This window comes from Stegostoma tigrinum, chromosome 31 (genome assembly GCF_030684315.1).
Source record: "Stegostoma tigrinum isolate sSteTig4 chromosome 31, sSteTig4.hap1, whole genome shotgun sequence".
Lineage (NCBI taxonomy): Eukaryota > Metazoa > Chordata > Chondrichthyes > Orectolobiformes > Stegostomatidae > Stegostoma > Stegostoma tigrinum.
In genome coordinates, this window is record NC_081384.1 from 18,686,833 (window position 1) to 18,701,253 (window position 14,421).

At 39.7% G+C, this 14,421-nt stretch overlaps 1 protein-coding gene across 1 annotated transcript in view; it reads right to left on the reverse strand.

Annotated features, from left to right (window-relative positions):
* Positions 1 to 709: 709 nt before the first annotated feature.
* The window catches only part of si:ch1073-13h15.3 (all-trans-retinol 13,14-reductase), a 42,850-nt gene continuing 29,138 nt past the window's right edge, over positions 710 to 14,421 (reverse strand). The window contains exons 8-11 of the mRNA XM_059638688.1: positions 12,899 to 13,008; positions 9,506 to 9,672; positions 7,986 to 8,145; positions 710 to 2,897 (exon numbers count right to left, since the gene is read on the reverse strand). Coding sequence (XP_059494671.1) covers positions 2,764 to 2,897; positions 7,986 to 8,145; positions 9,506 to 9,672; positions 12,899 to 13,008 — 571 coding nt within the window. The 3' untranslated portion in view covers positions 710 to 2,763. The remainder of the gene's footprint in view (positions 2,898 to 7,985; positions 8,146 to 9,505; positions 9,673 to 12,898; positions 13,009 to 14,421) is intronic.

Genomic DNA, 14,421 nt, shown 5'->3' on the forward strand with positions numbered 1-14,421 from the left:
GCACAACCACCTTGGCATAGCACCGGATGAAGAAAATCCATTAAATATAACCTATTGTTGAACTGAATTCTGGCTGTGACAGTAATGTGCTCAGAAATAATCTCATTAAGCCAGGTAACTGAAATACACAAGCCAGTTATTGGTTTGTTGAAGAGAAAGATCATATAATGGGTTGATTGACCCATTGTGTGTTGAAGCAGCTGTTTACTTTGTCAGACCAGAACAAATAACTAAGGGGTAGAAAGAACAAGACCCTCAGCGAGATCCCTCCTTCTCTCGCTTGCTCTTCAGATAATTTGTAACTGACTGCTAATTTTTACTATCCCTATGCTGTGGACAGGAATTTTCAAAAAAAAACCTCAACCCTGCAGCAATTGTCTCCAAAAGGACAATCAATAATCTGGGTACATTTTTAAGCCACCCTGATGCCAAAGGTAGCAGTACCACCTATTATACCCAAAATCCAGCCAAATCACTAACCTTTAATATACAGAGATAATGGGAACTGCAGATGCTGGAGAATCCAAGATAACAAAGTGTGAAGCTGGATGAACACAGCAGGCCAAGCAGCATCTCAGGAGCACAAAAGCTGACGTTTTGGGCCTAGACCCTTCATCAGAGAGGATGATGAAGGGTCTAGGCCCGAAATATCAGCTTTTGTGCTCCTGAGATGCTGCTTGGCCTGCTATGTTCATCCAGCTTCACACTTTGTTACCTTTAATATACAGATGTCCCTTTAATGTTACTGAACTTTCAATTGCCTGATGGATTCTCCCGCACTGTAGTCACTTTGTGTTAGTATGAATTTTGAGAGAGGGTATGAACGTTGGAGTGTCAGTTTAAAAATTTATTTACTTAATTCAAGTTTAGGTACTGCAAAACATAGCCTCTTTTCTTGAAAAGAAAGTTTTAGAAAACCTGATTAATAATTGCAACACAAACAGTTAAACAATCAATGATTTGGCAAGTGTATCCATTTCAGAAAGCAGTCAAACAAAAAGAGGGAAAAGCTGAGAGCCATTCAGTCCCTCTGCACATTGATTGTAACAAGTAGATTGAAGCCACCTGGAATGCAAAGGGATTGGAGCATAAAGCACAGCAGCAAAATAAGCACAAAGTTAATGATGTCATTTCTAGTCGAGGCTTCAAATTGACACGACTTCCAGCAAATATGCACTCCAGCCGTTCAGAGTGTGGTTGTAGAGTTTTCCACAGCGGGTGCCTGAAGGGGTGCAGTTTCTTTCATGTTTCAGAGGTCTCATTCTTTTCTAATGAATAGCAAGGCCATGAGATTAATGCCTTGCCAGCTGTTGAATCACTAACTCAGCAGAATGCTTTTTAATCACTTATTTCCACCATTCTGATTGATATTCAAATAAAGATGCAAGCAATCTCAATATTATCTACCATAGATCCTCCCACTATCTCTTTTGATCAGCTTTCTACTCAGACCAGTTAAAAATAAAACAGAAGATGCCAGAAGCTTGCTTGAAATTTTCACACAGCCCATCAAGTGGGAAGGTCATGATTAGTTCTCTCAAAAGGAAAACACAGGCACAGAATCCAGTTAGGATATTCTGATTGATCAGATCCAATCTAACCCCAAAACTGAGCAAAAGTGATTAACCATTGAAATGTTTGTTTTTCTGTCAAAGCAACCAGGAATGGCTAAAGCAAGATACTACAGCTCCATGGCAAGCTTTGCATTCGTTCTCCTGTTTTTTCTCCTCAAGCAGGAGAGAGTATTAATGAATCTATGTCAAAAGGAGAAACAGCTATGGGCACAATAATACCCTCCCCTGAAGCATTGAGTGAGGTGACTAAAAGGGGAATTAATTGGGTGAATTGGCCCTTGAAAGAAACCCACCTCTACCCCACACCTTGTCACTTCAATTAAGTCAGAAAATCCATTGGCAGCCTTATCAATCAAGCCCCAGTTGAGACCCTTAAGATGTCAATTAATGGCCACTTAAGGGCTTCAACTCACCCTCTCCCTAATTACTTGGTTCACCGGTAGGGAAAAGGGGTGATGGGGTTTCCTGACTAGGGAACCATGGCGCCTTGTCCACCAGATTTGGGGACAATCAGAGATACATATTGGGATGGGGCGTGGGGAGGGGCAAGGGGGGATGGCCTCCGAAACCCATCTCTTTGTTCTCGCCTCTGACCCTTCCTCTCTCCACAAACCCCATCCTGCAAGGAGTACAGAAAGCACTCAATGTGACACCAGTGTTAAACTTTTGACTTATGAAGAAACACACCCATGATGCCTGTCAGCTCTTAAATGAGTTACAGTGGATTGACCAAGTTTTCTTGGAGGTAGCAGTGGTGCTTGATGCTGCTAAAACCACTCATCCTCAAATTAAAGTGGGAAAATTGTGCCCCTGTGGGATTGGATGGAATTCTAATCAGAATCAACAACTAACCAACTGAGACAGGATATCCTGCTGATTTCACTCTGCTGTGTGGAGACTATTCTTTAAACTGCAACACTCAGAATTGCTTTCAGCTTGAATTTTAACATTACTTTAGAGCCTAGTGCCTTGACAGCTCACGCTCCTCTGTCTGGTTTTTCAAAACGTGCTACGCTTAATGAGGGACACTGGTAGAAAAAGGAATGGCAATGAATAGACTTTTATACTGTCAACAGCAAGTCAAGTAGTTTGAGGATAATCAGCAATTACTTTACAACGTAATGTGCCACAATAACATGCAGAGAAAGAACACTTGTTCAGCCCAATAGTCAAAGTTTCACAGCATTTTTTAAAGTTGATTTTTCTTAAGTCGTCTTTTAAGGAAGAGAAGGTCCACATACAGAATTCGACCTAAAATGGCAGAGGCGCAGATGAGGCCTCCATGCATGGCTCCAGCTAATCCACTGGAGAAAACATCCTGGCCTAGAAGAAAGCACATATGGGTAAGAGAATGTTACTAATTACAGCTCTGAAAAAACACTACAGAAATTGAAGTAACTTGTGGCTGAGAAACTGTCCAAGATCATTTGGGAATTTTGGTTACAATGTTTTATTATTTGAAAATGAACAATGAGACAATGTTGACTTTGCGTGTGCCTTGATTATTGTTTGTCGATGTTTCAGGTTTGGACACAAGTGAGATGTCTAAATAGAGCTTAAGCAATGAGGATAATTGCCAAAATCAAAGTCACATAGTAACCCTTGACCTTTCTTGTTGGTGCACACATTTTAGTGCATGTGGTTAGGTTTCTATATACATCAATGGGGGAGGAAAGATACAATGTACCACTCGATTCACACCCAGGCCTCATTTTTACTGCCAATGGAGGGTGCTGAAATGGAAGGAATTCCTGTGCCATCAAACCAACCTTTAAGGATGGCCATCTGCACTTCCTATTTTCAGTTGGAGGCTCAGGCTGTTTGGAATTTGGTCAGGTGACCCAGGAAGAACTGGCTGCCAGATCCCGAGCAGCCTAAGCACAGAGCCTGTCTCAGGGCTCCATCAACCAAAAACCAAAATCAAGTGCAGAACAGCTCTCTTACCTGTCACTCCCGACCACGAACTATTCCCTATCCAGACCACCCCTATATCTCTTTGCCTATCCCGAGGCTACTCAAACCCTGTACTTCATGATATGCACCCCACCCCACCCCACCCCACCCCACCCCACCACTTATTCACAGGGCTCTCATACCTCTCCATGCCAACTTAGTCCTTACTTTCAGTCAACATCCTTTTATCTTTCATCAACTATATCGACTCACCTGGTATCCAACATTATGCAAGTGGACAGGAAAACAAAATATATTGCTTAAAATCTGATAATGCATACTCTATTGAGAAAAGCATTTTCATTCTAGGCCCAAAACATCAGCTTTTGTGTTCCTGAGATGCTGCTGTGTTCATCCAGCCTCACATTTTATTATCTTTGACAGATCTTAACTGTTTTTAAACTGCTTGAAAACATTTGATAACTGAGCACTTCTTAACTCCTTAACAGTCAAGGAGCTCGACAAGCTCATTGGAGGCAGCTGATCATTTAAATGACCAATTGCTGCGATAAACTACACATGTGTGAACCGCAGCCTACGTCCAACCCATCTCCTGCAAAAATGGGAAGAGCTGCCTTTAGAGGGGGGTCGGGGTGGGGCAAAGGATTTTGTGGGGTCTTGCACAATTTTCATCGTGACAAAAAAGATCTCCATTATGCCAAAAATTTTATGCCTGAGCCTTAGCTGGGTTTGATGAAACTATCAACTGAGAAATATGTAGAAGTTCTACAGATGTGTAATACTGCCATTTACTTTGTGAATGCTTAATGGGTGAACTTTTAGAAGTTGAGTTAACCAATTCCTAAGGTACAGTTGGGTTCGTATAAGGGTCTAAGTCTGATTGTTTCTCATATTATGAGACACAGTATATATCATCATACAAAGTGATGCAATGACGTGATCTCACTCACTCTTACAGACTTGTGGCAAGATAAAACCACAGTGAGATGCTTCTTAAGTAAAGCTAATGTTTTCTTTGTCTAATCAATCTTTTCTTTAGTAGCACAATGAGAACGAGAATGTTATAATTAGTACTTTAATGTTTAGCTAATAAATAAGCCAGAAGAAATGTATAACACCCTCTGGTCCAAAATCCATTAAATCAGCAATCTGTTGAAATTGGTTTCTCTTGTGTTGAAGAGCATGCTTTTCTGAAGGGTCTCAAAACTTGGTGCAATGTAGAGGCTGATGAAAAACAAGATGTGAAATTATGCTTCACTTCGTCTTGCCAGGGGCAGCTAGTCTTGGCCCGGTGTTGCTTGTTTCACGCAGAAAGTACAATAGAAGAAACATGAACATTTAGAACAGAAAGTGGTTATCCCATCTCGAAATGAAGTGGATCCAGCCCATATCCTCCAACAGTTTTCAGCATCATCTGTGATCTAGAGGTTGAGTTGCAGCAAGTTCATATTTATCTTATTGTTCATTACACAATGTTAGTATTTGAAAAGCAGGCCTAATATGGCATAAGAGGAGCAGAAAAGTTGACATTTTAGGTTGGAACCCTTCCTCAGAAGAAGGGTTGCAACCCAAAGCGTCAACTTTCTTACTCCTCTGATACTGCCTGACCTACTATGTTCCTCCAGCTCCACACTGTTTGGTCTCTGACTCCAGCATTGGCAGTTCTTACTGTCTCTAATACAGAATAAGTTGTGATGATCAAGGCATGAAGAAAAACTGCCACTTAAGAGTTGAGATCACATATTCATTCTCTGCTAGACTGGTGATATAGGGCAGGGATTCTCAGAGAAAGTGAAAGTACTATCATCAAGAAACAAAGTGGAGAAAATAAAAATAACGAAGGAGGAAGAGAGATATTAAGCGAAAGAGTATGTTTGGTTGCACTAGCTCATTATGAATCTGTATCAAAAAAAGGCAGGGGTTATACCCCTGCACCAGAGCAAAAACACAAAGAAACTCTACATTTTCTAGAAGCAGTCCTGGTGGAGGACAAATCTAGTTCAGTCACCCTCTGGATTGAGATCATTGTGTAAGTGTGCATTTCCCTCTGAAATCTGGATACGCATTGTGCCAAATGAGACCATTATTAAGATGGTTGCAGCTGTCTCTGCCAATGAGATGTTGAACATTCTGGGCATTCATGATATATGCCATAATATCCTCACCCAGATGTTATAGATTGAGGTAATCCCAGATATAAACTCCTGATCCCTAACCAAATTCATACTCAACGCATTCTAGACAGCAATCTGGAGTTAGCTGCAGGTACAAGCTTTTAAATGTGCTAAAGTAGTTGTAGTGGCAGTGCTATTTTCCTTCTCTAGAAGTGATGAGATGGAAAAACAATAGTTATCTCCCTCTCCTTGCTCTGACCCTGACCCCAAAATCCCTTTGCTCATGAGCCCATCCCATTAGAAGAACAACAGAAGAGTTGCTTTCCCATTGCTGGATCTCCTGAGGTGTATCCCTCACCCAGTAGGATTTAGTGCCCAGAACCCAGAGGCTTCTGATTGGATGGCAGTGAGCTTTGAGGCCCGTGATAGTCTGAAATATTTGGTCTTGCACACCTGTCAGCTCATAATGATCTGATTGGTAATTGGTGGGAGATCCAGTGAGGTTTCCCATTGGGGGAGGGGTACAATATCTTTGCCACCTAAAATGCTCACCCCAACTCTAAAAATACATGGGAAAATTTTGCTTTGGGTCTGTCTGGATTATTTTAAAACCAAAATTTTAGCCAACATTACAATGCAAAAAAAGTTGTAATGCTCCAAGGCACAGCCTCAGAACAGAATTATTTTCTGTGAATCATTAAAAAAGAGTCATTAAAAAAAGTTGACCTATAGCCTCTAATCACCAGTTTTTTTTTTGTAGTTTTTTGTGTTTTCATTTCATTTATACTTTGCTTTTGATTTCAAGAGAAGTGACAAAAAATCTGTATTGAATCTGTTAAATTTTTACTTGTCTAATTAGAAATTAAGAGTGATGGCACTTTGAAGTCAGAACCAAATCAATCATGTAGTCAATAGTAGTAATATTAACTGTGGACTTCAGTATTTCCCGAAACAGGTTTCCTGAGTATGCTCACAGGTTATGTTAACAACTGTTGACTGAGCTATGGCTTCCCCTAGATTTTCTGTTACAGGAAATAGTTCTAAAAAGGGAACTATTTACTATATGGGCCCTGATTATCCTTGAACTACAAACCAGGACAATGAATGACCTTAGGTATAATGTGGTCAACTATATGGAGGGGATAACAAGGTGTAGAACTAGATGAACACAGCAGGCCAAGCAGCATCAGAAGAGCAGGAAAGCTGATGTTTTGGACCTAGGCCCTCCTTCAGAAATGGAGGAGGGGAAGGAGGTTCTGAAACAAATAGGGAGAGGGGGGAGGCAGATAGAAGATGGATAGAGGAGAAGATAGGGTGAGAGGAGACAGACCAATCAAAGAGGCGGGGATGGAGCCAGTAAAGGTGAGTGTAGGTGGGGAATTAGGGAGGAGATAGGTCTCCAGGGAGGACGGACAGGTCAAGTGGGCGGGAAGAGGTTAGTAGACGAATCAGAAACAAAACATGGAGAAACTCAGCAGGTCTCATTGCGTCTGCAGAGAGAAAGCAGAGTTAATGTTCTGGGTCTGGTGACCCTTCCTCAGAAAGGAGGGCAGGTTATTTGATGATTGGTAGAACTACTAATGGCATTTGAGAGCTACCATGAAGAATGTGTAAACGGACATCTGTGAATTCTGCCAATTTTGCAAAGAGACATTGTTGTCAGAGTCTTATTTAAGGAGAGCCTAGATAAGGTGGCCAGAAATTAGACTTAAAGGGACACAGCCTCTAGCATTTGTTGTTGCAGCCAGAGTGATCTATTCAAACACTACAGACTACAGAGGATGGGACGTCGAGAGAGTAACTGACCAAAGAGTCCAGCACTGCTTAAGGTTATTTAGAGATTTAGTGATGTAAATACATCAAAGGAAACTGTATCACTATGGGGAGCTGTCTTGAACAGAGTGGTTGGAGTTTAAAGTTTGCGCTTTTAAAAATATTGTTTTTCTTCCTTTGTTACTATATAAACAAACAAAGTATGTTTTTTAACCTAAGAAAAGTTTCCTTCTTGCTTTTTGTTTTATCACTTATAATTGTTTAATCATTATATAATACAACTGTTGTCTGAACATGTAATTTCACATTAACATGAAGACAGAAAGTGTTGGAAAAGCTCAGCCGGTCTGGCAGCATTTGTGGAGAGAAATCAGAGTTAATGTTTCAGGTCTAGTGACCCTTCCACAGAAGGGCTTCAGTTTTAACTTGATATTGAGTTATTCTTCCTTGTCACATCTAGAGTGTGGTTATGACCCAATGTGAGACGCCACAAGGCACTCTTCCCACCCAACAGAGGCATTATGGCACGGAAGGAGGCCATTTGGCCCATCAAGCCCATCGATTCTTTAGTTTGGCATCACTTCGGCAAATGACTCAATGAACTGCTTACCTGTTAGGTAGAGGTTTTTCACAGGAGTTTTTGCTCTGAGGGTGGCAACAACTTCGGGAGTAAACCGAGTAAGATTCTGGTCTGTGCCATACATCTCTCCACGAGGAGCAGCAAGGTAATATTGGTTAGTGAGTGGGGTTGCAACTTCGATGTACTCAATCTGGAATTTCCACATAGATATAGTTCAGTTACCGCTTAAAATACTATTGTCATGGCAGTGTTGGTTTTCATACATTGTCAGGCATTCCTGTCAAATTGCAACTGGTCAGTCATTCCTCTCAAAAGAGACACTCTCCTTTGACTAATTATCCAAGAACAGACTTGTTCATTTCCTTCTAAGACCATTTACTCAAACATAGAAAGATTTTGATTTTAATATGGTTGGATTTCTTTATAATTTTAGTGTCAAGTGAAACCCGTTGAGGAGTGAAACAAGCAGCCATTCCAATATTGATTTTCCCTTAAATTATAATGTCTCCACTTCTTCACATGGATCAAACCACCAGAGAAAAACAGCTTTGAATTTTATATAAATACCCGATCCTCATATGCTAAATTCAAAGTTTTAATTCTCCTCTTTTTTTTGAATGTTAAAAGCGCTAGGAGTATTATCCGTAATGAAACATATGTCTTGAGAAATCTATTTTCTATAGAATTTGTCAGAAATGGGAAAAGCATGAAATAATTTTAGCTGTGCTGTAAATTTGCAGTTTTAAAGTTCATTGTCAAAATGCGACATTTAGAACAAGTATCACATCTGAGGCAAAGGCTTTGATCTACCCCACCATTCCTCTCAGCTGGACATTAATTCTCTTTCAGGATCCTTGGATAGTGAGACAGATGGTGCATGCAGAATGTAATCATTCATGGTAACTGTTGCCTACAACCAAACAGAAAAAAATTGTAATTCTCCTGCTTCACTATTCAAAATCAAGGGTCAATATTTTAACATTACTTTTTACACAGTTAGTCGTGTAACAATCCATCCTCTAATTGTTTCTGCTTGAATTATTTTAAACAACGAGTCTTCACATCACCATAGAAATATTCTGATGATTTTTCACGCTTCCATCCCATATTATTTCTGTTTGATTGCTGTTTCCCAAATATCTTTGTTCCAAGGTCAATTGAACTTGGCTCTTCATTATTTGTCCCATTTTAGTCAGGAAGGACAAATGCAGTGATGCCATGCTTCCAGTGACAAAGCAATATTTCAAATGAGTGTAGGTCGAGACTGTAGCCTTCATTTTCTGACCCACACGCTCTTTGAGCATGAATCCCTGCGTGAAGCAGAACATTTTCCCTATGGTCACAAATCGGCATTGGAATGAGTAAACATTCCTACAAAAGGTAGTCAGGTGTGAATGCCAACTGATGCTGCGATTACGTGGTACTCTAGTTGAGAGACCATGTTTCATTCTGTTTTCAGGCTCAGGCCAGACATCTCAGTGACTGTTTGTCTATTGTCATAGTACAGTTGTTATTTATCAGGTAGTTTCATGTGTTTGGTGATACCTTACCTTATCTTTGACCTGAGGGAATATATCTGAGGCCCAGTTTATTAGCTCTCTAGCAATAGCCATCTTCAAATTCTCATAATTTTCTCCTCTGTTCTTTACTTTTGTGTCCTTCCATTCCTCAAACCACTCATAACGGGCCATGGTCAGAATAGTCATGCAGGAATTTCCTGACAATTAGAAACGAGAACATATATAGCACATTTTATGAGAAGAAATGAAGAAAGGCAATTCACAAGAGTGACTTATCAAAAAACATACGATACAGCCCCATAACTGAGATAATAAAAACCTGGATTCAAGAGGCATGTTTTAATGGGTTTTAAATAGGACAATGGCAAAAACATGCAGCAATGTGTTCCAGAACTTTGAGTTTAACAACTGAGTGTGTAGCTGTGAACAGTGGTGTGACTAAATATGAGCATGCTTAAGAAGCCAGAACTGGAAGGGCATAAATATCTCAGATGGATGTGAGAGGTGGGGAAGGTAAAGGATCAAACAAGGGGTAAGGCAATGGAGGAGTTTATAGCAAGGTGAGAATTTTAAAATCAAGACACTGCTTCATTAGGAAACAATGTAGTTCAGTGATCACTCAGGTAATGGGGAAACAAGACTTATTGTAAGTGAACAAAGTGTGGAGCTGGATGAACACAGCAGACCAAGCAGCATCTTAGGAGCACAAAAGCCGACATTTCGGGCCTAGATGTCTAGGCCCGAAACGTCAGCTTTTGTGCTCTTGAGATGCTGCTTGGCCTGCTGTGTTCATCCAGCTTCATACTTTATTATCTTGGATTCTCCAGCATCTGCAGTTCTTTTTATCTCTTATTGTAAGTGAAGTCATCAACAATGGAATTTCAAATGAGCTCAGGTTTCTGTGTAAAATTATTCTGTGATCAGCTTTCAGCAACAGATGATCTAGTTATGAAGATTTAAAAGAAAACTTGCCTCGGCTTTTCAAATGATTACATTTGCTATTATAGATTGGTGTCATAGGAGGTGTCAAAGGTCAAAGAATGACATTAAAGAATGAAGGCATTTTCATCCTTGCCTACTCTGATAAGATTGTCTGAATGAAATTTAGGTTTATTTTAAGAAAGAAATATATTTTCTACTTTACCCAGACAGTAAGCAATTGACTGAATTTAAAAAAAAATCCAATTGTTTTTAATGTTATCGTGTCCTCTTCTTCAAAGTCCTTCCCCCTCCGGATTGCCTTCAACCGGCGACAGTAAATTAATTGTACCACCATTCTACCAATTGCTTTCAGTCACTAGCAGTGTTTTAATACTCCCATCATGCTTTGCAAAAAGTTGTCAGCTTTAAAAGTGTAGGTTCAAGTCACCCTCAAACCTAGATCGCGAGACTATAAGGAAGAGGAACAGGAATAGGCCATTTGGCCCTTTGAGCTTGCTCTACTAGTCAATAGGATCATGGCTGATCCAACACTCCTCATGTCCACTTTCCTGTTCTTATCCCACAATCCTTGATTTCCCTATTGATCAAGAATCTATCTAACTCCGCCTTAAATTAACACAAGCACTCTGTTCCCACTGATCTCTTTGGCAAGGAGTTCTAAAGACTTGCAATCCTTGTGAAGAAATTCCTCTTCACATCAGACTGTCTGTCTGCTTTATGACAGAATATTAAAATAAAACAATAAGAACAGTTAAGTCACATCATTCATTCAATCTCACTTGCATTTCCATAGAAAAACCCCACCAACCACATACCTCGCATATCATTGCAGGGATTTAGACTCTTAACCTGCCAGCAAGACTTTTCTGGGTTGCACTCATTTTGCATGAAGAAGTGTTTCCTGATATCAGTCCTGAACGTGTCTTTTATCATTCACACCTTTGTCCCCCTTTTTCTTGCAATTTTGTTCAAATTGAAACATTACAAATGTTAGTTTGCTTTGTTTCATTTGAGGTGAATTAATGTTTAATAGCAAGATGGAGATGGAGAAATTTGACTGCTGTACAATCACCTCCCCATGCACCCCAGAAAAAAGCATTTGTGACAATGCTGTTGAATCTGAAAATATGGGATGGTTTAACCTAAAATAAGGTCTTTAGTTTTATAAACAGATAAAGATGTAATGTTCAATTGACCTTTGTTTGACTATGTGATCCTATTTACTATTGATGCCCAGAGTATTTGATAGTTTAGGTCCGGGTGTGAATTCAGAGAAAAGTGAAGAAAGCTGGTAGCAAGTTGCTAAAAGTGGTGGGTGGGGGGTGGAGAGAGGGAGAGCAGACCTTTTTAAGTCTCAGTGAACAAATTCTTGTTACATGCATATAACCTGGTGTGTCATCTACAGAGATTGCCAAGACATGAAACACAACAGCATGTTTTACAGCAAAACCAGACTGGCAAACTTTTGGGAGAGGATACTTATCCAGTGATTCTGAGGGATGTTCTCTGAGCTGCATTCTTCTGAATTTAATTTAGTTTATTACAAGATTTATTATTAATTTGTCATTGCAGACAATACATGTGCTGTGTATAATTACATACTAAATAATGTTAGTAATTCACTCCTATTTCAATGTATGCTTTGCTTGTTTTCACATAATTCAAACAGCTCCTGTGGCAATACATTTGAACTATCATTACCTTTCCTGCATTCTTGTCAAACCTAGCAATGTTGCTCATGTCCTATTGAGCCCTCTACGTTGCTTTTCCAAATGATGCATGAAAAGCAGTAGAATTCAGAGCTCTCGGTGGAGTCATTAGGCAACTGAGCCGTACGGACCAAGAGGCCCCAGGTTTGAGCCCAGATGTTTGCTAAACTAGCTGATAGTTGTCAACACACCAGAGAATCACTAGTGTTAGCCTCAGTTGATGACCCAGGGAAATAATAAGGCAACATTCCTGCTTTTGACTTCAAACTGGTAACAGCTACTGCTTATGTGGATATGATGTCACCTCTAATTAACTAGGTATAAATGCAAGTAATAGCTACTTGAGTGAGATTCCAGAGAGCAATCATAGCCTGCAGCAATATTGGTACAGCATACAGGAAAACATCAAGAGACCAAAGCATACTATTCAGATCCTTTGTTAATTAAATTAGCTGTTGGCAGTTTTCTTTGATAATTAACTAACTATGCCTCACTAATTCTAATCTCTAGATTAAGGCCTTGCTGATGCATTATGCATTAAACAGGGAAAAAAGACGCTGCTGGACCACCAGTGGTCAGTACCCAAGCAGAAATTTGTGCAGGAAAGAGAAAAGAACAAAAATTGGGAAACAAAAATACTGATATTCTATGGCTACGTGAAAACACTGTGTCATCATCAGATTTAAAATATGAAACAGATTCTATTCAATAAGACACTGGCACAAGGCACATTAAAATTTCTATTGAACTGGTGAATAGACTTCTAGGTTACCTGGGTAGCGCTCTTTCCAGGTGAAATCCTTGGCTGATGGGAAGGTAACAAATAACATTGGAATTTCTTCTGTAAATTCCTCTCTGGTTGCAGAAAGGGTGTAGTTCATTCTGGAACAAAATTCTCAGTTATAGGTAACAGTTATTCCTCCCAAATTCCTTTTTCAACTTTTTGAATGGCTAGAAAGAGAATCTTAATAGAACATGCAACGATAAGTTAATAATACTGACAGGTAGAAGTCTAATAAAAGTTCACATTTCCTCTTTAATTAAATTAAATTTAATTAACACAACGTTCCTGGTATAAACCAGGCATTCCTCTTTTCCTCATTCAATTTGCTTTACTGCAGGGTGCTCCCCTTCAAACAGCACTGTGGGTTGTCCTACGCAACATGGATTGCAACAGCTCAAGCAGACAACTCGCCAAGGAATGGGCAATAAATGCTGGTCTAGCCAGCGATGTTCACAGCATTTAAAAGAATTAAGAAAAAGTCATATATAACAGTTTAATAGTAAAGAAGCTATGAGGGAAGTAACCATTCATTATTTACCATTAATTGATTAGGCTGCAGCTGGGGTAAAGATACTGTGTTGTGTCAGATTGATTAAATGTTTTCCTCTTACAACCTATTTATCCTGAAGCATTTTCTCTGCCACTGACAATGAAGGGGTGAATTAATAATGAGTGCAGTTCTGCACGTTTGTTTTGTACAAATTAGTGTTGCTGCGGTCAATATGAAGAAAAATCTGTGCACAGGTATGTACCCACTGATCTTGTTAACATAATTCTATATTGCCCGCCATTTGGATCATTATATCCTGTATCATTTATCCTTGCCAAGATCATGATGTATTAAAATATATCTGGCTTATCATTGTATTTGCAAATATATTGTTGTACTTTCATTCAGTGGAAATAGTCTAAATTTTTATTGGGTCTAAATTGGGATGATATCCCCACTTTATCTTCAGTGCGCTGTAATGTTGTGCACATTACAATTTTATTGCCTATGTCCACTCCTTTCTCAGATATGGAGCAGTGTCTTCCATTAACTCGGAATATCTACAATGAAATATAGTGTAAACTGAACGGAAATATGACTGATTCTGGATTGCCTCTGAAAAGACCCAACAAGTCTTTCAGTTCAAGAGTAAATAGGGATTACATCAGAAACAGCTTGGTCAACCTCACTCTCATCCTGCAAAAGAGTAAAGAAAATAAAATTGAAATGGAATCCGAAGAAAGATTAGGATGAGGGTGTCACTGGCTCGGCCAGCATTTATTGCCCATCCCCAACAGTTAACATTGCTGTGGGTCTGGAGTCACGTGTAGTCAAGAGCAGGTAAGGATGGCAGTTTCCTTCCCTAAAGGATATTAGTGAAGCAGATAGGTTTTTCCAACATTCAACACAGGATTCATGATCACCAATGGAACATTAATTCCAGATATTCCTCTACATTGGGGAAACCTAGCGGAGGCTTGGGGACCGCTTTGCAGAACACCTCCGCTCAATTCGCAACTAA